General features: G+C 37.4%; 2 protein-coding genes across 2 annotated transcripts in view; one reads left to right on the top strand and one right to left on the bottom strand.

The window, feature by feature from the left end:
* The first annotated feature begins 1,428 nt into the window (after positions 1 to 1,428).
* Positions 1,429 to 25,871, top strand: part of DLAT (dihydrolipoamide S-acetyltransferase) — a 27,243-nt gene continuing 2,800 nt past the window's right edge. The window contains exons 1-12 of the mRNA XM_037154982.2: positions 1,429 to 1,790; positions 2,261 to 2,362; positions 2,941 to 3,065; positions 3,226 to 3,376; positions 6,330 to 6,456; positions 8,159 to 8,340; positions 9,384 to 9,537; positions 16,261 to 16,328; positions 17,920 to 18,012; positions 18,365 to 18,472; positions 22,260 to 22,375; positions 25,642 to 25,804. Coding sequence (XP_037010877.2) covers positions 1,512 to 1,790; positions 2,261 to 2,362; positions 2,941 to 3,065; positions 3,226 to 3,376; positions 6,330 to 6,456; positions 8,159 to 8,340; positions 9,384 to 9,537; positions 16,261 to 16,328; positions 17,920 to 18,012; positions 18,365 to 18,472; positions 22,260 to 22,375; positions 25,642 to 25,804 — 1,668 coding nt within the window. The 5' untranslated portion in view covers positions 1,429 to 1,511. The remainder of the gene's footprint in view (positions 1,791 to 2,260; positions 2,363 to 2,940; positions 3,066 to 3,225; positions 3,377 to 6,329; positions 6,457 to 8,158; positions 8,341 to 9,383; positions 9,538 to 16,260; positions 16,329 to 17,919; positions 18,013 to 18,364; positions 18,473 to 22,259; positions 22,376 to 25,641; positions 25,805 to 25,871) is intronic.
* Positions 23,678 to 25,871, bottom strand: part of PIH1D2 (PIH1 domain containing 2) — a 17,436-nt gene continuing 15,242 nt past the window's right edge. Inside the window, exon 7 of the mRNA XM_037154986.2 lies at positions 23,678 to 23,787. Within this exon, the coding sequence (XP_037010881.2) occupies positions 23,739 to 23,787 (49 nt within the window). The 3' untranslated portion in view covers positions 23,678 to 23,738. The remainder of the gene's footprint in view (positions 23,788 to 25,871) is intronic.

The raw sequence follows: 25,871 nt of genomic DNA, 5'->3' as shown, positions 1-25,871 counted from the left end.
CTGTGCATGCTAAATCTTTTCCTCATTTTTGTATCGTTTCCTGTGTTTTTTTCTGTTACAAAAATACCAAAAGCTGTAGTTCCTTGTTTTGGATGTCTCAAGGATAGCAGGGTAGGATTTGGGGGCAGGGGGATATAAACTTTAAAAAAATTTATCGTTATTTCTTACTAAATTGCACCACTAAAACAACCAGTATTAGTGCCCCCAAACCAGATCATCTCTGTCTCTGCAATCTCACTGAGTTTTTAGACTTCAAAGTTTCTAATTTAGGTGCGAAATAGTACCTCCTGGCTTTTAATTTTCCAAATATTAAATCACTAGCAAGGTTGAACATGTTTTTCAAATGTTACATTTTCCTCCTGTTTGTTCTTGACGTTCTCTGACCATCTGCATACTGGGGACTTAAGATACAAATTCAGCACTAGCTTCCTGCTAATCAAATGACACCCTCAGCTCAGAAATGAGTATTTTCTAATTACAGGATGACATCCCTACAGTAAAGTGTACCTAACGAATGTTGTAGAAAACTTTTTGTTAATTCAAAGGACATATATTCAGCCTCCACTTCTTACCAGGTACTAGAATACTAAATTCTAGGGAGACATGGGAGAACAATATAAGCATGCCTCCTGCTCCACAGGCTTATAGTTGTTTTAGGACAATACATTTCAAGCATAACAAAGCTTTATGCGACTTAAGGGGATTTTATAGTATTTCAGAAACGCAAATCTCTTTTGTAAACCTGTATGGTTTACAGGGAATACGCATAATCTTGCTACAGTACACTGGGATGTCGGAATATATCTTCCACTTGGCTGCCCTTTACACCATTTGGCTGGAAAACCTGTTCATTCTGGTTTCCCGTTGGGCTACAAACCCAACGGGAAATTAAATCTTTGTAACACAGCCTGCGCAGAGCGGGACGCCCCTGCAGGGTCAGTCAAGGCCAAGCAGTCACCCCGGAACTGTCAGACTGGCCCTCTGGCGGTTCCTGCTCCCACCTCTCTCCACAAGTGTTTCAAACCTCCCCCCCTCGGCTTAAGGTCTCAGCGCCCACTTCAGAATTTGGTCACTCCCCTCAGCCCATCTTCTCTCACCACTCAGCGGGTTAGCCAGGCCCTCGCCACCTTTTTAGGCCTCTACCTGTCGGGCGTGCCCTTCACTTGGCTTGGACCCCGTGCTGCGAGGAGGTCCCTTTCCTAAGACTCCACCGCCTTCCGCGCCTTCGCAAGGTCTTATTTCTCCCAAATTTGAGCCTGCGGTGGCTCCGCCTCAATTCTCCAGCTCCGAGGTTCCTCATTCATTTTGGACCCCTCTCCCTCACCAAACCACCTTGAAGGAGCGTCGCTAAAGACACTTCTGCCGAGAGAAGGGGGGGTGGGGCTAATTTTTGGAGCCTGTTTTACGACAACGTGCGGCTGTGCGTCTTGGTTGACGGCAACGCCGCACTGCTCTTGGAGAGGTCACTCCGGAGACGGCGTTGGTTTTGGGGTGCTGTGGGTGGTGGTACTATGTGGCGCATTTGTACGCGACGGGCCCAGAATGCGGCTCCCAGGGCCGCATTCAGGGCTCGGCGGACTGCCTTGTGGGAGGAACTGGCACTTCCATGCGTGGCCCCGCGGGTTGGTGCAGCTCCGGCTCGTTGCCACAGCGTGACCACTGGGTATCGTAGAGGCCGGGTACTCTGCGGCTGGCGTCCGGGCTTGTGGGCCACCCCACGGAATCGCTTTCTGCTGCAGCTATTGGGAGCGCCTGGCCGTCGCTGGTACAGTCTTCCCCCGCATCAGAAGGTGAGCCCCAGACCTGTACTCCTCAGGACCCCTTTGTCCTTCAGGGTCGTCTTCTTGGCTTTGGGTATTGCCTCAGTGGTCCTCCACCCCGCTATCAGTATATGTCATTGACTCTTTTACACTGGGTAGCTTTGCTGTAACTCTTGAGTTTCCCTCTCCTGATCTGGTTCCATTGAAAGAAGAGCCCCAAACTTAGGGCTCTACGTGGACGGCTGCTAAGGTACAATGCTTGCTCTGTCAGACCAACGGGACTCTGGGACAGGAAGCTTGTCATTGGAGAGAGTTTGGCAGCTTGTCATTGGAGAGAGTTTGGCAGGAACTCTCTTTATGTCCCCATATTCTCAATGCGCAGCGTGTGGTGAGACTCCACCACTTTGCATTAAATTAAATTGAATGGTATGAAATATTAAAACGGACTGAGCTTTACGTAGCCCCTTTTAAACTTAGTGTTTCTCCTTTTTCTCCTCCAGGTTCCATTGCCTTCTCTTTCCCCCACGATGCAAGCAGGCACCATTGCCCGTTGGGAGAAAAAGGAAGGAGAAAAAATCAATGAAGGTGAACTAATTGCAGAGGTAAGTTGTTTTAAAATATGGAAATAAGTTGGAAGGGATTGAGTTAGTTAAACTGACTGAGCATTAACTTTCTGGGTGGGTAGTTATCCCTTTTGCTGAAGAAACTTAGATATCTGTTTATTACAACTTGAAATTAGAGAAGCTTGGTTAGATAAGTTGTCAGCAGCTAACCAAACTGTTTAGCTAAGGTTTAAAAAAAAATTCCTTCTCCTTTGGCTGGGTTGCTCAGTTGGTTGAGTATCGTTTCATACACCTAAAAGCTGCAGGGTCGATCCCTGGTTGGGGCATGTATTGTAGGCAATCAGTGATGTTTCTCTGTCACATCAGTGTTTCTTTCTCTCTCCCCCTCTCCCTTCCCCTCTCTTTGAAATCAATAAACGTAAAAAAATCAAATAAAATAAAGTCAATAAATATATCAATATCCTTGGTTAAGGATGAAAAAATAATAAAAAATTTTTAAAAAGAATAATTTAAATCTGTGATAGAGATTATTTCTTCACATAAGTTGTATAATGTAAACACATGCTAATCTTCATACTTGGCAGTACAAGCCTAAGCTCCTTCTTTTGTGTTGAAAGGTTGAAACTGATAAAGCTACTGTTGGATTTGAGAGCATGGAGGAGTGTTACATGGCAAAGATACTTGTTGCTGAAGGTACCAGAGATGTTCCAGTTGGATCGATCATTTGTATCACAGTTGAAAAGTGAGTAGTATCCTGGTAATTTTTAGCACTTAAGTGATTAGTGGAGTATTTTAACCCAGAATTGACAATTTAGGAGTTAAAGGCTCCTAAGACTCCTTCTGTAGGAGTTAAATCTGCATTATAATCCCCCTTATACTTATGCACTCTTTCTCTTTCTTAGACCTGAGGATGTTGAGGCCTTTAAAAATTATACATTGGATTCGGCAGCATCTACCCCACAAGCAGCCCCAGCACCAACCCCTGCTGCCACTTCTTCGCCACCTACACCTTCTGCTCAGGCTCCTGGTAGCTCATATCCCACTCACATGCAGGTGAGGCTCAGCCTCTGGGTGTTTACTCTAGAAAGTTTATTATTTATTCATTAGTTTTTGTAGATGGCTATTACATTCTGGAAGCTGGCATTAAATATGGCTGTCTCTTGTCATTTGAAAGAAATAGAAATTTAAACATGAAAATTGACAACTTTTATTCCTAGTTATTTCCAGGTGTGTTAACTCAGACTATTAACTTTAACCTTTCTCAGCTACAATATAGTAGAAAGAATAATGCTTGGCATTTCTCATTTAAGAACATTATGTGAGATTTTGAGGGTGATTTGTACTTATATCTACCTACTCCCCTATAAATAGAGTTTTTAGTAAGCCTCAAGTGTTGTCTATTGAATGAAAGTCCCCGGTTGGTGTTTTCGTTTGACATGTTGTGTTCTATTTTCTAAGAGTGGTTGAAGTAGTTTAGTACATAGTATTAATAAATGAGAAAACTGGCAATGAAGAATAAATTTAGAATAGACATACATAATAGGATTGCAACAAAGCTGAAGGCAATAATCACTTGATTCTATTAACTAAATTAGTTTCTAAGAAACTAAATCAGTTAATTAGATATTAGGGCAACTGATGGATGTTTGTGTGTTTCAGGTACTGAAAATGATAAAAAGCCACTGTTCTTTTTCTGAAGTATTAAGACTAGAACTTTTCCTTCACTTAATTTATTTGTAGAAATTTTTGTATAGGAATTATTTTCTTCTTTGGACATAATGTTCTACTCCGTGATCTATTATTAATAGTCACTCAAGGTCAGTTTTTCCTGGTGTTCAGCTCACACATTTAGTTCATCTTGTTCAGCATATTCTGTCTTACTACATAAGACTTATTGGGTAGGCCATAAAGTTTATTTAGTTTTTTCCATAAAATAAAAGACGTATTCATTTTCATCAATAACTATTGATTTGGCTATGTCCCACTATTGGCTTCTAGGGAGTAGAGCCCAGGGGTGCTGCTAAACATCTTCCAGTGCATCAGACAGCCTCACAGCAAAGAATTATTTGGCCAAAATATTAGTAGTACAAAGAAACTTCACAAACCACTTTTGACATGTTCAGTCAGTCATAGCACCTTCTCCGTACACTGCATGAATCTTTTTTGTGTGTTTTAGTTGCATTTTACCTGTCTTGAAATAATGAAGCAATAAAGCATAATTCTCTGAAAATGTTGCTTTTTTTTCCATCTTCAATATTAAAATGACTATACAAACATTCACTTATTTTGATTTTTTAAAAAATGTACACTGATATGACAGCTGTCAGAATACAGTCTAACAAAATTGTTTCCAATGAGGTTAAAAACAACTAAGCCCTACTAGAGCTATAGTACAGAAAAAACTAAATGAAAGTTTTGGCTAACCAAAAATTTATTTCTGTCCATTTTATGTTTGTGTCTTTATGTGCAAGTGTTAGGGTTATGTCTTAATTATCCTTTACTGCATAGAGATTATCAGCTCCTCTAATTTTTTTATGTGAGGATTATTATTAAAATTACTGGGAACATTGGTTAATAACATAAATTTCAGAAGTACAGCCTTGTTCTACACCACCTATGTACTCTATTATGCGCTCACCACCGGAAGTCTACTTTCGTTCTGTCACTTTGTATTTGACCCCCTTTACCCTCTCTGTTGTCTCCCACTCCCCTTCCCCTCTGGTAACCACCATTCTGTTATATCTGAGTTTGTGTTTTGTTTGTTGCCTTTTGTTTTATATCCTGCATATGAGTGAAATCATACAGTTCTCCTTTTCTGTCTGACTTATTTTGCTTAGTATAATACTCTCAAGATATATTCATACTGTCCCAAATGGCAATCTTGCATCTTTTTTGTGGCTAAGTAGTATTCCAGTATATATATATATATACCACATCTTTATTCCAGCTCCACTAATGGTAAATAGATGAAAATGACAAATTTTGAACAAGAAAAACATTAAAAAATTTTTTCTAGCTAGAATTTTAAGTTTTGTTTTATGGATTTTAACTTTTTCCCAGCTTTCCTGAGACATCAGTTGAAATGATTTTTCTCAGCATAATCCTACTGTTAGGCACACACAACTAAAAAGACTGCAAACAAAATCCGTGATCCATAGTAAACATCTAAATTCAATGGACACACAAGTCGTAGGAAAACAGTTTTTAATTTAGATCAGCCAATCTGATTTTTAGATTTCATTGGTGTGCAAGTGGCTGTTGTGAATAAGAGTTCTTTTTTAAAATTTTTTTTTAATTTAAAGATTTTATTTATTTTTTTGTTTTTAGAGAGGGGAGGGAGGGAAGAAAAGGTAGAGAAACATCAATGGATGGTTGCCTCTCACGTGCCCCCTACCAGGTACCTGGCCTGCAATCCAGGCATGTGCCCTGACTGGGAATCGAACCAGCTACCATTTGGTTTGCAGGCTGTCGCTCAATCCACTGCGCCACACCAGCCAAGGCAGAAGAGTTCTTAATATTAGTTATTTTTAATCTTGGAGATATGCCTGGGAAGTTCGGAAGAAATGCATTTTCCTCTGAGTAAAAAGATAGATACTAATACAGAGTACAGCAAAATTTTAATGGCATAGTGTAGACCAAGATCATTCTGTGAAAAATGAAAAATTCTATCTTAATCTAAGTGTTAGAAAAGATGAAAAGAGGCTCCTTGCTTAGAAATTGAGGGGTTAATTTTGACCATCTAGAAAAAATAATCTTTCCCATCTGCTCATTGCTTTTAACTTTGGAGGCTGGTTCAGGGTGTCACTGATACGATACACCTTGAGATTCTAAGGATAATTTAACTGGTGGGACACTATTGAGCCCTGAACTTTTGCTGTTATGGGGGTATCAGGTATATGGGAGTTTGGATTGTCATGGTCACTATCCCTCTATGAAACCAAGCTTGCCCGAATGCCACTGTGCTCGAGGTTTGCCCATATTAAGCAGTAATTGTTTGTTTCTACAGGTGGTTCTTCCTGCCCTCTCTCCCACCATGACCATGGGCACTGTTCAGAGATGGGAAAAAAAAGTGGGTGAGAAGCTGAGTGAAGGAGATTTATTGGCAGAGATAGAGACCGACAAGGCCACTATAGGTGAGATTTCTTCAGCTCTTAATGCTTGAGACACTGAGTTTTCCAGTGAGGGAAGAGGATTGCCATCCTATCCTATAATGAGTGAGTGATAACATGAAACATTTTCATTCTTGTGATTCATTTCCTGGAACAAGATATTTCATAGCAAAAGTGTGCATAGTCAGATTTGGCGCTTTCATTGAATCGGGGATGTGTCGATTTAGAGATTATTTTTAGGCCTTAGTTTGCTTTTTATCCTTATTATATTACTGAGAAGCAGTGTCAGAACTGCCATTCTCTAAAGTGAGCAAGGGAAAAGAAGGAAACAGGAGAAAATAACTTCCAAGGCAGGAAATGCCGAAGAATTTAAGATGACTTTTAGGGAAAACTGAAACCAGGGTTTAGATTGTTTTTATAGTTTGAGAAATGGCTGATAGAAAAGAAATATGTAGATATATGTTCAGATACCATATTTCCATATATTTTTTTATTCATTTTTGTGCTCAGAACAAAACCCACATAGATAACCATATAATATTCATAGATTTTTGTAGATAAATATCTTCTTTCCTGTCTAGTCCCCAAACATGCAGTAGGTAATTCTGGGCACCCTTTGCGGTAGTTTTTTTCAGATTGTGTTCTGAAATCACAAAATCATTGGTTTTAAATCCCATGATTCCTTGATGGGCAAAAGAGGACTTAGCAAGTAAGACATCTTTTTGCACATTGGGCTTTTCCCTGTAGATTCTTTTAGAAGGATTCTGTTAGTTAAAAAGAGAGAAACAAACAAAAAACCTTGATGACAGTAGATCTGCTTTGCATATCAGTATCCCCTGTGAAGATCAATGGTGCCATAGAAGCTGATATTCTAGAGACTAATAACTAGAGAGCTATTACCTTGGTCAAACTTTTTAAACTCTGTTGTGATCTTGGAGTCCTTTATTTTCTTTTAAAAATATCTGTTATTTGATATTTATTAATTGGGATATAGAAGCATTCATCAAAGATGTGTTCATCAGGGAGAGCACAACACCAAAGAAAGCCAAGATCCAGAAGGCAACTGTTGTCTTCTGCAGTGGCTTTAGTTTTTTTTTTTGCAACCCTTCATGTGTGAACTCCTTGTAAGAAAAGCAGCACTGAATGAAATAAATGTAAGTGGTCAACACTATAGAAACCTGAGTTATGCTATCTTTCTTTATGTTGAAATATTTGATGTAATACCAACTACAGCCCTTTTGAAAAACCCCAAAAATGCTTTTAGTAATGTAATCCCACATCACTGTCAAGCCTAGTAGCTCCCTTTATTTAACATCCATGTGGTTCTGATTTGTACCAGTACAGTCAGTGCCATCTGAAAGTCTTTTGGGTCTGCATAGGGTCTGCCCCTGGAAATGTTTTTAGGAAAATGTTTAGAACCAACCACTGTCTATAATCTCTCATAGTTTTATTTAATAGATATTTTTTTGGTGTTTACTTTGTACCAGGTACCATTTCTAAGTACTTGAAAAATACTGATTTGTTTAATTTTCATAACATTCCTATAATGTTCATTCTATTACCATCCCAATTTTGTAGGTGAAGAAGCTGAGACACAAAGGTTAAACAGCTTGCAAAAGGTTATATAGCTAGTTTGGAGGAGAACCTCCTACTTAAAGCCGTGTTTTGAATTTAGAGGAGTAGGGAGTCCTTTAAGTTCCATGTTAGTTTTTTTTTTCTGTTTAAGGTTTTGAAGTACAAGAAGAAGGCTACCTGGCAAAAATCCTGGTCCCAGAAGGAACAAGAGATGTCCCTCTAGGAACACCACTCTGTATCATTGTAGAAAAAGAGGCAGATATACCAGCATTTGCTGACTATAGGCCAACTGAAGTAACTGATTTAAAACCACAAGCACCGCCTCCTCCCCCGGTAGGTATGCTTCCAAAATTGATGGAACACTTATTTTACTCTTTTCTGAATTCAAGGATCAGATTAGATGATATTCTAGGATCCTTGTAGCTCTAAGATTCTATGAATGAGAAAGGAGGTAGTCAACATTTATGGAGACCTACACGGGGTGTGGCTCTGCACCATTTACCTAATGGTCAGTAATTTGATCCTTGTAGCTTTCTTTTTTTTCCTGCTGTCTTGAGTGATGTTGAGAACAAAGCTGAGGGGACATGTTCCTTTTCTGCTTTAGATGTTGATATGCATACGGAAGGTAATGCTCTGTTCCCCATTTTCTGCGGAATTTGCTGTGTAATCTTTGTCACTGTCAGTTTTGTTGGTATTCACATATTATAGTGGGTCAGACTTATATTTATAATACATTAGAACCTTGACATAACATGGCTTGTTTTGCATAGAATTTAGTGTGACACTATATACTATACACTATATTCTATATACCTATAACATGAACTTGTATGAACTTTGCCTACTGATAACACAAGGCTTCTGCATATGCCAAATACATGTATACTAGGTACACATTTCTGTGAGAAAACTTGATTTCTGACTGCCATGCATTCATATGAAGCCAGAGAATAGTGGTTTTGGTTTGTTTCTTAAGGTACTTTCAACATGGAACCTTCCAGCATAATTTATTCTTTTGAAATTAGATTAAGTAAAAATAAAAATGATGTTGGTTATATAAGAGAATGAAAATAAAAAAGCAGCAAGAGAGCAAAGTGAAGAAGGCTGTAAGGATGTATACTGGTCAGCAATATTAAATTCCATGCCTCTATGTTATAATGGAGTAAGAGAACTTGACTTTATTTTGTTTTTGACATAAAATATTGCTATTATATAGTTGTATTAAGTTGGTCAAGAGACAAAATTGTGCATTATGATCTTTGGGAAAGAGGTGAAAGTTATAAATTAAAATAGCTTTAACTTATAATGTTGACTGTTGATCTTTTAGACCAACCTTTGCAGTGGTAAATTAACAGTTTTGTAACTTTTTTAAAAAGGTGACCCCTGTTCCTCCAACTTCCCAACCTGTAGCCCCTACACCATCACCCACTCGCCCAGCTACTCCTGTTGGACCAAAGGGAAGGTTGTTTGTTAGTCCTCTTGCAAAGAAATTGGCAGCAGAAAAAGGAATTGACCTAACACAAGTGAAAGGTAAGTCTGTTATTATGGAATGGTGCTGTAAAACTAAAATTTGGTTGAATTTAATAAGTACAACTATATGTAGTTGTTTTAGCTGGAATACAAGATATGCACACCTTCTTTTCCACACGGACAATCATTTCTACAACATCAACTGGGTATCCAACAATTCAATCCTATTTTGACACTAACTATCCAGAGTTAGCATTGGATTCCACAGTTTAAGACAGGGGTGTCCAACCTTTTGGTGTCTCTGAGCCACAGTGAAAGAAGAGTTTTCTTGGGCCACATGTTAAATACACAAATAGGAATGAGAATGGATGAGCAAAAAAAACAGTCCATGTATATTATTTGTGATTTCTGCCATCACAGATAAGCAAAAAAAGTCCTCACATAATAACTCTAACTATGCAGCGGCTCTTTTGATAATCTTTTAAAATTGTCAAGCAGGTCCCAAGTTTGCAATTACTAATACAGAAAATGTGCATATCTAAGTAATAAAACATTGATTTTTAAAATAGTTTATTATAAAAGTAAAAGAAAAAAGGGCAACATAAAACTAGTGGGATGTTTGACATATTTGAGAAACTAATATATCAGTATCTGGTTTGAGAATAGTTGCATTTCTCGGTGAGTTCTCAAGGTGCTCATCAATGTTTTGGTTATAACTTTTAATGTGTTTCGTTCTTGAAAATAGTTGCTTGCAGATGTAGGTGCTGCCAAATAGCAATGACATTAATAAGGTGTCATTGTGAAGCAACGGATATTTGTCTCTGGGAAGATAGAACCTATAAAAGTCCAATGAAGAGACATGATCAATTTTTTCCTTTAAGTTGAATGTCAGATTGCAGCTCTTTGCATTCCATTTGAAAACTGGCAGGTAACATATTTGTGTTGACTGAAAATGGAGTTGCAAATAAAGTAAAATATTATTTTCCCAGAAATCTTGCAGTCTGTTTTCAAAGGACTTTTTGATTTTCTTAAATTAAAAAGCAAGGATGCATGTTTTTCACTGTTCAAAGGACTGTGTCTAGCCAGTGTGTCAAAGTGCATAAAATTGTTTGCCTTAATTTCAGCTTGCTGTAATTTCAGTTACATTTGGAACGCCGTTATGTTTTGGAACATTGTATTGATAAGTTGGTTTTTACTTTGGACATGCATGCTCAACTCATTTAAATGAGTATTTACATGCACAAAAAATGCTAAATCTGTAAGCCAGTTTTCATCATCAAGTTTCAGCACAGATTTGTTTTTTGATACCATAAATGGCTTGATAACATGTCACAAACCAAAAATCTTTTCAACATTTGGCCTCGACTTAGTCATCTTGCTTCTGAAAAGTAAATGATGTCACCATAGTCAGCATCAATACTTTTAAGGAATTTTTGAAATTGGTGACGATTCATTCCCTTGGCTCTTAGAAGTTCAAAGCCTTGATGATGATTTGCAGGACGTTATCCATCTTAAAGCTTTTGTGGATAAATATTCTTGGTGTACTATGCAATTATACTTCATCAAATGTGAGTTTGGGGTGGCAATTGCATCATCTTCTATTACTTTTACAAGTCCCTCTCTTACTTACCATTGCTGGGGCACCATCAGTAACTATACCAGATAGGTTGACAATGGTCAGAGAAAATAGCTTTAACGTATTTTTTACTGCTTCATACAAATCTCTTGATTTAGTTGTGTCTTTTAATGGCACTAAAGAAGCCATTTCTTCAATGATAATTATATTTGTCATCAGTGCCTCTAATAAAAATGGCAGGTTGAGCCATCACTAGCATCAGTGCCATCATCCATTGCCAAAGCATAAAATTTAAAATTAGCAGCTTTACTTTACAAACTTCTTTTGATAGATTTTCCAGTTTCTTCCGTTCGCCTGGCTATAATCTGGTGAGACAAACTGATTTTAGAAGTATTTCCTTTTTTTCAGGGCAAATTATATCTCCCATGCTTTCTATACATTGCTTGATAAACTCGCCACCAGTAAATGGTTTCGATATTTTTGCTATTAAATATGCTGCCACATAACTAGCTTTTACAATGGAATCCTGAAGAGTTGTAACTTTTTGAAAAAATTTTTGAGAAGACAGACTTTTTTCAGTTCCTCTGCTTTGTCACAGCACGATCTTTCATTTACATTGAATTCGGCAACATGTTTTTGCATTTAATGCCTTTTAAAATTACAGTCTTTGAGAACTTGCACAAATTCCCTACAAATTAAGCAGAACATCTTATTATTTGCCTCAACAAAAAAGTAGTCACCTGTGCACTTTTCATTGAACAACCTTCCTTCATCTGTAATTTTTATTTTGGGAGGGTTCTTTTTTTATTGTTGTTCAGTTACAGTTGTCCTGCCTTTTTCCCCATTGCTAACCCCTGCCCCTCCCCCCACTCCCACAGTCAGTACCCCTCATTGTTCATGCCTATGAGTCCTTTATTCATGTTCCTTTGCTTGCCCCTTCCCCTTCTTCCCCCAGTTATTTCCCTCCCTTCTGGTCACTGTCAGTTTGTTCTTTATTTCCATGTCTCTGGTTTTATTTTGCTCATTTGTTTCTTTTGTTGATGAGGTTTCTCTTATAGGTGAGATCATATGGTATTTGTCTTTCACCACCTGGCTTATTGCACTTAGCATAATGCTTTCCAGTTCTATCTGTGCTGTTGCAAAGGGTAGGAGTTACTTCTTTCTTTTTGCTGAGTAGTATTCCATTTTGTAAGTGTACCACGGTTTTTTTAAAATATATTTATTTATTTATTTATAGAGAGAGAGGAAGAGAAGGAGAAAGGGAGAGAAACAATGTGTGATTGCCTCTCATGCACCCCCTTACCAGGGACCTGGCCTGCTACCCAGGCATGTGCCCCACTGGGAATCAAACCAGCCACCCTCTGATTTGCAGGCAAGCACTCAGTCCACTGAGCCACACTAGCCAGGGCTGTACCACAGTTTTATCCACTCGTTTACTTATGGGTACTTACGATGTTTCCAGCACTTGACTATTATAAATAATGCTGCTATGAACATTGGAGTGCATAGGTTCTTTTGAATTGAAGATTCAGGATTGTTAGGGTATAGTCCCAGAAGTGGGATCACTGGATGACTATACAGTGGGAAAGGCAGTTCCATCTTCCATTTTTTTAGGAAATTCCTACTGTTTTCCACAGTGGCTGCACCAGTCTGCATTCCTACCAACAGTGCACTAGGGTTTCTTTTTCTCCACAACATTGCCAGCACTTGTTTGTTCATTTATTAATGATGGCCATTCAGACAGGTGTGAAGTGGTATCTCATTGTGGTTTTAATTTGCATGTCTCTGATGGCTAGTGGTGTTGAACATTTTTTCATGTGTCTGTGGGTCCTCTGTATGTCCTCCTCTGTTCAGGTTGGGTTCTTTTTTTCTATTGAGACATTATTGAAGCCATGCTGGGATTAAAAAAATAATAATAGGTAAGGGACTTTATTTTTATTATAAAATTTAATTGACAGGAAAATAGAAAGCAAGGTTTGGGCCCTTCCTTAGCCTTCTTGGCTGCCAATGCAGGGCAAGGCAGAGGGCCAATTATAAAGCATGGTGGGTGATGTGTGAGGCATTGCCAAGGTGTGGAAGTACCTTTAATAATCAAATAAGAATGCTTACCTGACTTCTAAATAACATTAAACACCTAACGTTGCAATGATAGGTTGAAATATTATTGATGATCGCTGTCCTTTTAAGTTACCATGAGCACATGTAATGCCTGATCGTGTCAATTCTACTGTCTGCCCTTGGTAGGCTAACACACTGGAAGCCGCACGCCACCGTAACACTGAAGCCACACTTGCGTACAAATAGCGAGAGCGTACGTACGTTTATTTTACATGACATTGTGACACATAATTACAAAAAAATCTCATAATGTTTTAAGTAATTGACAATTTTGTGTTGGGCCACATTCATTGCCATCCTGGGCTGCAGGTGGCCTGTGGGCCATGGGTTGGACACCCCTGGTTTAAGGGCTCATTCCCATGAGTCTGCTCCTACTTTAGATGACAGTTGTAAGTCCTGGGACCACCCATACTTCTCATCCACTGGTTGTAAATCAGAAGTTCCTAAGAACACCCCCCACCTCTGGTTCATTAATACTAGAACAATTCATATAATTCAGGAAAGCTCTTTACTTACTATCACCAGTTTATTGTGAAGGCTGCAACTCAGGAACAAATAGAAAACATACGAATAGAGGGCAAGGTATGGGGTTGTAGGTCGGGTGGGGTGCAGAGCTTCCATACCCTCTCTGGGGTTACCACCCTTCTTCCTGCACAGTGATGTGTTTACCAACCTGGGAACTCTCCACATTTCGTTATTCAAGAGTTTTTATTTTTATAAGGGTTTTAGTAAGAAGGCGCGGTGATTAAATCATTGGCCATTGGTTATTGGGCTTAATCTCCAGTCCCCTTCCCCTTCCTGGAGGGACAGATTACTCAGCAAATTTAACTAAAATGTAATCATTTGGGGAGAAATTTTCAAATCTTAAATCCTGTTGTTCAGAGTTTGATTTGTCTCAAAGCTATCCATATTATGTTTTCTTTTTTAAAGCACTTTCACATCATTATCCCATTTTTCAATTTGCAGTTGACATACGTTATATTGGTTTTAGGTGTTCAACAGTAAGTGACTAGACATTTATATGCCTTATGAAGTGTTCACCCTGATAGGTCTCATACCTATCTGACATCCTACAGAGTTATTACAGTATTATTGGCTGTGTTCCCTGTGCTGTACTTCACATCCTTGTGAGTGTTTTTATAACTGGCAGTTTTATCACTACACATTTTATCCTCAACGTTTATGTGAGCAGGAGCTGGTATTATCATTTCTGTCCTATAGATGAGACTGAAGACCAGATGAGGTTAAGTGACTATCATTATGTTTAGTTTATGTTTGACTATAACCTTCCATTTTTTATCCTAGTCTAGTATTCTTCCCTTTATCATATTGCTTTATGATGGCCTGTTCTTTCTTAGGGAAATAGGCAAAAGATTTTAAAAGATCTTGACTAAATCCTAATAGGAATTCTTGCAGGTGACTGAAGGTTAGCATAAGGCAAGGCAGTACTTCAGCTTTCCTCCTTTTGAAGGCTTGTGGTGTCCAGATCAGCTTTGTTTTTAAAGGGAAGTTATCGTTTCTGTCGTTTATAAAGGTGGGAAATCTAATTGGGGTACTGCTACTTCTGTTCTAGAGCTCCTGCTGAGAATAAATAGTCCTAGCCAACTCAATTCTCACAGTGAGGGAAAGGAGTTGGGATGAACTGCAAGCAAAGAAAATCCTTTTAAGAGTCTGCCTTGGGGGCAGATGAATCAATTTGACCAATTTTTTTTTTTAGAAGTGGGCCTTATATAAAAGGTATTTTAATAACTAAATTCTGAATCTCCTTAAAATTAAGGTTCAAGATTATTTATTTGGGTCTGAAGTTAAACCTAAGACATTATAAATGGGAAAAGGAAGGAAATTGAAAATAAAATTAAACCTATTAAGAGAACTTTGGAGATCTTTCCTCAAGTGTGGCATTATAATACTTGTTTCCTTCAGAGACTCTTAACAGGCCAGTCAGTTTACAACCTCAGCTGTTGGGTTGGCCAAAAGTTTGTTTTTCTGTAAGATGGCTCTAGTAGCGCTTAGTTGTCTTGAACTTCATTGAAAACAATTTTGTTAGATTGTATTGTGACAGCTGTCAGATCAGCATGCCTTTTTTAAAAAAATTACCAAAATTGGGGAATTTTTGTGTAGCCATTTTAGTATTGAAGATGAAAGGTACATGTGCAACCGAAATGGGAAAAAGATTTGTGCAGTGTATGGAAAAGGTGCTGTGACTGATCAAATGTGTCAAAACAGGTTCATGAAGTTTCCTGCTAGAAATTTCTCTCTTGATGCTCTGAGGTCAGGAAGATCATTTGAAGTTGATAGCTGTCAAATGGAGACATTAATTGAGAACAATCATTTAATCCATGTGGGAGGTAGTCAACATACACAAAATATCCAAATCAATAAAGTTATTGGCGAAAATGAGAAATGTGATTTTTATTTTATGGAAACTAAACGGACTTTTTGGCCAACCCAATACTATGAGAAAGCTGTGGAAAATGGACACCACATAAGGAATGAATGGTTCCAAAGATGAGACCATTATGACTGAATTTACTTACACTGTTCTGGGGGGAAAAAATTGACTTGCCTGATTTATGTAAAACAGTTGTTTCCATAACTGTTGACACTGTACAAAGGGAATTCTTTATGATCAAATGAATCTAGAACCCAAATGAGATCTACTTCAGGGTTCAAAAGGGCTTTTTTGAATTAACCAAGAGGAGGCACCTAGACTTCCTTTTAGAGGTATAAATTGTACTCAGCATTATCTTTATGCTGGTATGTCCCAATTTAAAAGTAAGTAAGATGAAACTTGGTTACTAATTAGCTGTAGCTAATTAGATAAAACTTGGAAAGAGGAATACTTGCTATAGTTAAAAAGCAAAGAACCACCACAGATCGAGCAAGAACACTGAATTAAAATTAATAATGGACAAAAGCTGGTATATTTAGGGAGAGCTTTAAGGAGCAGGATTAAGACTTTGATCCCTTCAGAGAGTTTTGGAAGAGAACCCTTATGAGCTTGCCCTTCAGGATCACAGTGTTGGCCTCCTTGAGGAACCAGCAGTAGGCTGTCATCCATTTGATTGTTATTTCTGTATCTCTTCCAGGGACTGGACCAGAAGGCAGAATCATCAAGAAGGACATCGACTCCTTTGTGCCTACTAAAGCTGCTCCTGTGAGTTACACTGGCTTTTTTATTTCCCACTTGGTCCCCTGCAAAGTGCTTTTTGTTCAGCCTGTTAGACCCTTTCATACAGTGTTTATGAATGAAATAGCTTAACCAGAATTGTGTTTTCTTTTGTCTAATTTCACTGGCTATAGTATATGGATATGAATATTACATTCCTCTATAAAAGCAAAGATGGTACACTATCTTGACATGCTTTCCAAATTGGGTTTTTTTCAGTAATGGTGCTAAATTTTTTCTAATACATCTTTTTTTTTTATTCAGGCCTTGTTATTTATTTATGTATTTATTTTATTACTGATTTTAGAGAGAGAAAATGACAGAGAGAGAGAGAGAGAAAGAAATATCCATAAGAGAGAAACATCAAAAGGTTGCCTCCTGTATGTGCCCCAACTAAGGATCGAACCCACAACCTTTTGGTGTACAGGGTGACGCTCGCTCCATCCGAGCCACTTTTCCATGGCAAGGCTCTAGTTTTTATGTATTTATTTATTTACTTGTGTGTATGTTTAAATAATCATTAATCTCTCTTTTTTTAATTTTTAAAGAAATTTTATTTATTTTTTGCCCTGGATGATGTAGCTCAGTTGGATTGAGCACTGGCCTGCGAACCAAAGGGTCACCGGTTCCGTTCATGCTAGGGCACATGCCTGGGTTGTGGGTCAGGTACCCAGTATGGGGTATGTGAGAGGCAACCATGCATTCATGTATCTCTTCCTTTCTTTCTCCCTCCCTTCCCCTCCCCTTCCCCTCTAAAAATAAATTTAAAAACTCTTTTAAAAAATATTACTTATTTTTAGAGAGAGGGAAAGGGAGGGAGAAAGAGTAGGAGAGACACATCTATATGTAAGGGAAACATTGATTGGTTGCTTCTTGTATGTGCCCCAACCTGGGACTTCACCTGTAACCCAGGCGTGTTCCCCAACCGGGAAACAAACCAGTGACTTTTTGCTTTGCAGTATGATGCCCAACCAACTGAGTCACACTGGTCAGGGCAAGGCCCTATTTTTAAAAGCATGCTTGCAAGTTGTTTATTTAGACTTGATGTGGTTAATTATTCCCAGGAAGATTAAATTCACATAGCCAAGTTCTGTCTAATTGGTTAAGGTGCTAAGACAGTCAACTAAAAGTAAGGAAAATGTTGTAGTTACTTAGGTGTTTGCCTTAAAATAAAAGATTTGTTATTTTCCTTAACACTGTTCAAGAAAATGAATTACCTTAAGTTTCTCTCTTAATTCTTTCAATTTAATAATGCTTTGATTGCTTTTTTGGAAGATAATGTTGCTAAAATAAAATTATTTTGGCATAAACTAACCATTAAACATACTCTGGCTTCAAGAACCAATGACACTTAAAACATAATTGTAAAATTCTAAGTATAAAAATTAAAAACAAAGCTCTTAAACAAGCATGTCCAAATCGGAGTCCTTTTTGATTTCTTGGACTAGCAATAGCTATTTTTCTGTAAGCCTTTTAATTTTTATTCTCTCATCTGTACAAGAGTTATAAGTAGTTGTTCCCAATTTCTTATGCTAAGGTTGAGCCCCAGTTACTAAGAGTATTTTTTACCTTCTCATAGGCTCCAGCAGCTGCTGTGCCTTCCCCGGCTCCAGGAGTGGCACCAGTTCCTAGCGGTGTCTTCACAGATATCCCCATCAGCAACATTCGTCGAGTAAGAATATTATCATAATCTGGAACTTACGCTGTTGGGGGCATATTTATTGCATCCATAGTTTAAAACACTGAGAGGTTTGTGTTGTTGTTGTTGTTTTAGTGTAGACTCTTAGATGATTAGTTTAAGAGATGTTTGGCCAATTAAATAGTTGGGATAAACAAATAGTACATCATGATTAAATACTGTGAGAAGGGGCTAAGTATGGTATAGCCCTCCATCTTCCAAGTCTAATTATGCTTTTGAGGTAAGCATTACTAGGGAGCAGGGCACAGGGGCAAATAGAACCCTGAATTAGGTGAATTGTCATCTCAACTCAAGATAATCAACCTTACAATTTCTCTGATTTCAGGTTATTGCACAACGGTTAATGCAGTCTAAGCAAACCATACCTCACTATTACCTTTCTGTTGATGTCAACATGGGAGAAGTTTTGTTGGTACGGAAAGAACTTAATAAGGTAAAAGGTCTGGAAATTCCAACTCTATAAATTCTAAAAATCTTGCTTTTCCCTGCCAAACATCGCCTTTTTTGCCCATATTTTTTGTAACAGTATGCGGATTGATAATGGAAAATGAGTGTCATCTTAATTTTAACTTGCAAAGACTATCCTGGAGAATTTTTATTTTTCTAACTCTTGACTTAAGCCTATAATTTAAAGTTGACTTTGCCATGGATCCATTTTAGCCTAGCAGAGTCACTGTGATTCTATGAGACAACTTGAGTTTTTTCATATGGAAGAAACAGTGTATGTACTTTGTGTTTATATTTAAGTACTACAAAGCACTTACATAGTGATTAGTATAAGGCATTTTTGGAAACATAGCTTAAGGCATAGTCTTTCTAATTAAGGAGATACTGCATGTGGAAAAAAGGAGTAGGCAATTTTTTATTAAAGTAAAAGTATTCTTTTGTAGCTCAGTCTCTTTGTGGTAATGCCCCTCATCTGCTAGATTATATCGTATAGTTAAGTGTTCAGAGAATGGGGAGACCAGTGAAAGTAGTTGAGGAATTCACTGCGCTGTAGGAAAAACTTGGTTGAATTGTGAATAGGAAGCATTTGGATTGGCAAAAAAGTTGAAGAAAGTTCATTCTTATGATGATGTATCATAAAGACAAAGTGCCTTTTAAAAAGGAAATAACTTTAGCATATGTGGAGATAGGTTACCTTTTCTAGAGTGAATATAGTTGTTGGTTTAGGGAACACCTTGATTCATATGCAGAGAAATTTGGACTTGATGAATTAAACACTAAGTAAAAGTGACATGGGCACATTTTCCTGCTTGGGAGCACGCCCATGCCTTTCTTCCCTCGGTGGCGTGCATCTTTACCGTTCTCTTTTAAACTCTAAGGGTCCCCAAGAGACTTGCAACCGAAGGAGCAATAGGCAGTCTCAGCTTGTCCCAAGCTAACTTCCTGAAGCCGTCTCCAAGGCCCCCTTTTCACTGACTTTTCAGTAAGCTATAAGCAGCCCCGCCTGGGAGCTCTCCCATTGTTTCTTCTATTCTAAGCCTTTCCTTGTTTCCCTGTCACCAGCTTTAATAACATACTCTCAATATTTTTTTAAAAAGTGACATGATACCAATATTTTAAGAAAAATTAGTCTCATAAATATATACTGGCGTACCTTAAAGATAGAGACTGTTTTTGCTTGTCATATAAGCATGAAAATGGTAATAAGGATCTGGATTGGGGATCTGTATTAAGAACGGAATAGGAGAGAGAAATATAAGACATACTCAAGGAGATGCAAAGTATTACCCAAACTTTTTAGAGTGGCACACAGGGCCTTACACAGGCTGTTTATAACCTCTCTGACTTCCTCTCTTACTACTTTCCTACTTGTTAGCTCTGCTGCAGACACAGTGGTTGCCTTGCTATTCCTCAACACTCTACCTGTATACTCCTACTTGAGGTCCTTAGCACATGCTGTTCCCTCTACATGGAATATTCTTTAGCATCCACTTGGCTTCCTCCTGCACCTCCATAAGGATTTGATTCAGTATCACCTCTGGTTTCCTCTGGTCACCTTATACCAAAGTTAAGAGAAAGAGTGAGGTGAATGAGTTTCTCTTTAGTTCTTTTTCCTAGCTTTATTTTTCTCCTTAGTTCTTAACTGTCTAACATAGTATATGTTTCTCTTATAGACACCCCTTTAGAATGTGAGCTCCCTGAGAGTAGAATTTTTATCCATATTTTTTCACTGCTTGATGTCCAGGGCCACAGAGTTACATGCCCAGCAGAGTAGACTCAAGTTTAGGTGCATGAATGGATGAATGAAGCAGTGAAGAAGCATCAACACAACTTTGTAACTGGCCTCAGGGGTTACAGATGATGGCATACTTCATTGTCAAAATAATAAAGCTATTTTATATATTTTTTGAAATTAGACATGAAAAATATATGTCCACTGTACTGTTTTACTCAATTCTTTTAAATTGTTTATTCAGATGTAATTAAATAGCAACAAGTCACCCATTTAAACTCTATAATTCAGTGGGTTTTAATATATTCAGAGTTATAAACCCAATCACCACAATAAATTTTAGAACATTTTTATTATCCCTAAATGAAACTGTACATCTGTTAGTTACAACCTCTGACCCAATACTCCCATCCTTCCCAACCCTAAACAACCACTAATCTACTTTCTATCTTATAGATTTGGCTATTTTGGATGTTTCCTGGAGGGCTGGGGATCTTGAGATCAATTTGGACAGTAGTGCCATCTTAACAACATTAAGTATTCCCACCCTAAGAGCAGGGGATGTCTTTCCATTTAGTTATTTAATTTAAACAATTTTTATAGTTTTAGAGTCAAGTTTTTGTGCTTCTTTTGTTAAATTTATCTGTAAGTTTTCCTCTTTTTAATAGTGTTGTAAATTTTATTTCTACATTGTTTGTTATTGCTTAGATATACAGTTGACTTTTGTATCTTTTATCCTGCAACCTTGCTTTTTATGGTGTTCCTTAGGATTTTCTATAGACAAAATTATGTTATCTGCAAATAGAGATGGTTTTGCTTTTTCCTTTCCAATGTGGATGCCTTTTGTTTTCTTTTACTGCCTAACTTCTCTGGCTTGCACATGTAGTACAATGTTGAGCAGAAGTGGCAGTAGTGGATGTCTTGTCTTGTTCTTAATCTTAGGGGGAAATACAGTTTTCACCACTGAAGTATGATGATGGTTCTGGAGTTGTTGTAGATCTGTTTTATCATCAAGAAGTTACCTTCTGCTTCTAGTTTGTTGAATGTTTTCATTATGAAGGGGTGTTGAATTTTGTCAAATGCTTTTCTGAGTCTATTGAATAGTCGTGTGGTTTTTGTCCTAATCCTTTTAGGACATCATTACATTAATCAACTTTTAGATGTTAAAGCAACCTTGCTTTCCTGATCCAGTTTTGTCATAGTAATAATTCTTTTCATATATTGATGGATTTGGTTTGCTAGAATATTTTTTTGAGGATTTCCATATTTATATTCAAAAGAGATACTGACCTATATGTGTTTTGTTTTTGTTTTTGTTTTTTTCTTTTTTTATTGTGATATCTTGGTCTGGTTTTGGTTATCGGCTAATACTGGCCTCATGGAGTGAATGAGGAATGGTTCCCACCTCTTCTGTATTTTTTTTGAAAAGTTTGTAAAGAATTGATATTAATTCTTTAAATGTTTGGTATAATTCATTAGTGAAGCCACCTAAGTCTAGGATTTTCTATGTGAGTGGTTTTTAAATGACCAATTCACTTTCTTTAGTAATTATAGATCTATTCAGAGCTCCTGTTCCTTTTTAATTTTGTTTTGATAGTTTGTATTTTTTCAAGAATTTGTCCATTTTATCAAGATTATTCTAATTTGTTAGTATATGGTTGTTCATAGTATTGCCTATAATTCCTTTTATTTTTGTACATTAGGTAGTAATGTCTACTTCATTTCTGGTTTGAGGAATTTGAATATTTTTTTTGTCAATCTAGCTAAATATCTTGTGTTCAAAGAACCAACTTCGGATTTTGAGATAAATGAAAGTGAAGACATAACATACCATAGCTTATGTGATACAGCTAAAGCATTGTTTAGCAGGGTACTTGAGCTGTAAACACCTACATTAAAAAAGACAAAAGAACCAATTTCTGGAATCCTTTTATCCTTTCCACAGCAGGACATTTGTATATCTCCCCCTTTCTCAAGATTATATCATTTCAGTATTTGGGAAGAGAATTTAAGAATCTATAATGGTTTCTTGTCTTTGCAGATGTTACAAGGAAAAAGCAAAATTTCTGTCAATGATTTCCTCATAAAAGCTTCAGCTTTGGCATGTTTAAAAGTTCCTGAAGCAAATTCTTCTTGGCTGGACACAGTTATAAGACAGTAAGTATAACACTGCTGGGGAAGGTGTACATCCATCAGCAGTTTTCTTGTGTTATGTAATGGATAACCAGGCATATGGGGGTCACGGAGAAATGGAATACAGAGGGGGAGATGACTTCCATAGACAAAAAAAAATGTTTGAAAACAATATAAAACTGTTTATGAGCCATTGCTAAATTAACTTAGTAAAGACTACAAATTCTCTGTATGAGTTCAGGAAAGGGAGATAAGTGTATGAATATGTACAATTAAGTTGATTATGACTCTTACAAAGCAAGGTTGATATGATTTTTGTTCATCAGTTAGTTTTGAACTTCAGAGGAGGAACAAATTTGAAAACTATCCAGAAAACAGTACTTATTAATATTATGGTGACATATGATTAGCATGGTGCTCAGCGTCTTTCACATGTTGTCTCATTTATTCCGTATGACCACTTAATGAGTCAGATGTTTCACTCCCATTTTTAGATGAAGAAACTGGGGTTGTGAGTTAAATGACTTTCCTCCAGTTAATTTGTTAGTAAATAGCAGAACTGTGATTGGAACCAGGATTCTGATTTCTAAGCTTAGGGTTTTTTTTATGTTACTAATTTAATTTTTATTAAAATAATAGTATATATGTTAAAATATTGCTACATGGCTTGCAGTGACCTACTCAGCCTTTAATCTGAAGTCCACTCCCAAGAGGCAAACATATCTTTCGAACTATTATTTCTTCATATTTCTAATAACTTTTCTGTTGCCTTTTATTCTTTTTATTTTATTGAATGACTTTTTATTAAAGAAGATTAAGATTTAGCTTTATTGTAGCCTCCCTAAACACAGACACACCCGTATCATCTGTGAAGTTGATTATAGCACAAATTTTGGATCAGTACTCAGTATTAATATTTTTATGCCTGTAAATATATTATGACCAAGATATGTAGTATGCCATAGTACAACCAAACTGCTTTTAGTGATTGCCTAAGAGAGAGCTAGTTTTCTGTGTATTCATCATTAATTCTTCTGAAACTCTTCAAGAGAACTCTAAACCATTTTTCAATTTGCTTAAACATATCAGGTAATCTACTGATTCTAAGTTTTTTTTTTGGTAGCACCCTTCTTGGAGAACATCTGAGGGTCTTACACATCCTTACATATTAGTTTCCTGGGACTGCCATTATAAATCACACAAAGTTGGTGGCTTAAAAGAATTTTAGTTTCTGAGTTCTGAAGGCCAGAGGTCTGAGTCAAGAAGTTGGCAGTTCTGTGCTCCCTCCACAGGCTCCAGGGGAAAATCTGTTGTTGCTTTTTCCAGTTCTTGTGGCTGCAGGCATTCCTTGGTTGTGGCTGCATAATTCTTACCTCTAGCTCCATCTTCACGTGGTCTTCTCTGTGTGTGTGTCTTCTTCTGCCAAGACCTGTTTACTAAATAGGTCACATTGGTAGATTCCAGGGTCAAAACATAGACACATCTTTTAGAGAGCTGTTATGAACATTTGCATATAATTTGTGTTAACACATTTTCATTTATTTTTGGTAGATTCCTTAGAGTAGATTTGTTGAATCATAGAATAAATTTATATTTAACCTTTTAAGAATATCTGATAGAAACACTATTTAGATCAAAGTATTCAGGTTGCAGGGCAGTTTCTCCATATTGTTCGTTAATTCTTACCTATTTAGTGTGTGATATCTTGGCTAGAGTCCAGCAATGGTAGCTGCTAAAGGTCAGAAACTTTATTATCAGAGAGGGTCCGTTTGTTTGCATATGGTAAAAGCTGCTGCCTCTGGCCAGCTTGGGCACATTGAGGGATTTGGTACCCATATTCTCCTAAAGTTTGTGCCTAGAAAGAGCTGGAGTTTTTAATTCACGTGAAGTGTAACTTTTTCTCTATTGTAGAATACTTTATCAGGGGCCCTTAAACAGATGCTTAAGGATACTGTGGGATATAATTTAGGAGTTAGGGAACTTGAATGAGGGAAAGAATCATTCTTTTCCACTAACCTGTAACTGAAATTTAGCATTTTCTCCTGTTAAAAATGTAGAAAACAAACCAAAGTGCTATTAATAGTGCTCGTGCTAGTGTAGTGACCAGTAAAAGTCCATTATTTTCATGTCACATTGTAGTTGCCACAGATGTCTTAACATACTGTTTTGCATATCAGTATTTTAAAATTACAGCCATTATTAGACCTGCTGCAAGATCTTGTTAATGAGTTGATACAGTAGCACACATACCACTTTTTATTTTAAATCCTCACTCAAGGATATGTTGCTATTGATTTTAGAAAGAGAAGAAGAGGGAGAGAGAGAGGGAAACATTGCTGTGAAAGAGTAATATTGATCAGATGCTTCCCATACACACCCTGACTGGGGATTGAACCCACAACCAGGGTATGTGCCCTGATGAGGGATTGAACCCACAGCCTCTTGGCATATAGGACAGTGCTCCAACCCACTGAGCCACCTAGCCAGGGCACATTTTGTTTTTTCAATAGATAACTAAACTTAGTTTTTTTTTGTTTCATTTTGGTGATTTGTTTCATTTTCTGTGTTAAAAATACAAATATAGCCCTGGCTGGTGGGGCTCAGTGGATCAAATGCAGGCCTGAGAACCAAGGGGTCGCCGGTTCAATTCCCAGTTTAGGGCACATGCCTGGGTTGCAGGACCGGTCATATGCGTGAGAGGCAACCACCCATTGATGTATCTCTCCCTCTCTGTCTCCCTCCTTTACCCTCTCTCTAAAAAGTAAATAAATAAAATTGTAAAAAAAAATAAGTACATTCTGAGGTGAGACCCAAAAGCAAAGATGCCCCTGATGTAGAAAAGATTGAGAATCTTACGTTTTGGGGCACCACCCACCTACATCCTGTTTCTCCCACAATACAGTCCTTTCCCTTTTGTTTTTCTTTCATATGCTCAAGCTCTGCTTGCATACTTAACTCCAGCCACTTTGGCTCAAAATCTCAGTTCTTTTTGTTTAATTCTCATTGAATACTAAACCTTTCTTCTCCACCTAAACCCATGTGTTAGTGGAGGTAGATGGGAAAGTTAGAGTGCATGTGAAAACAACCTACTGACACATCTATTTTTTTTTTTAAGTCTGAGTCAAGGGCGGGGGCACAGCAGAATATAAAAACCAGGAAAGGTACTGCTCGAGCTGAACGGTAGCAAAAACTGAAGTAAATGTCAATATTCTTGCTTAACCTGACATATACTCTTACTAAACAATGTTGATGACTATTGAGATTTCCTTTTCTTTTTTCCTTTTAAATAGAAATCATGTTGTTGATATCAGTGTAGCAGTCAGTACTCCTGCAGGACTCATCACACCTATTGTATTTAATGCACATATAAAGGGACTGGAAACCATTGCTAATGATGTTGTTTCTTTAGCAACCAAAGCAAGAGAGGGTAAACTACAGCCACATGAATTCCAGGTAAAGTGTTTATTTACCTTCTAAATGTTAAGAATTATGTTATTTTTAAGATTAGCATTATGCTTTT

Source organism: Artibeus jamaicensis, unplaced genomic scaffold (genome assembly GCF_021234435.1).
Source record: "Artibeus jamaicensis isolate MK-2021 breed Jamaican fruit bat unplaced genomic scaffold, CSHL_Jam_final contig_585, whole genome shotgun sequence".
Taxonomy (NCBI): Eukaryota; Metazoa; Chordata; class Mammalia; order Chiroptera; family Phyllostomidae; genus Artibeus; species Artibeus jamaicensis.
This window is presented reverse-complemented; position numbering and strand designations above follow the sequence as displayed.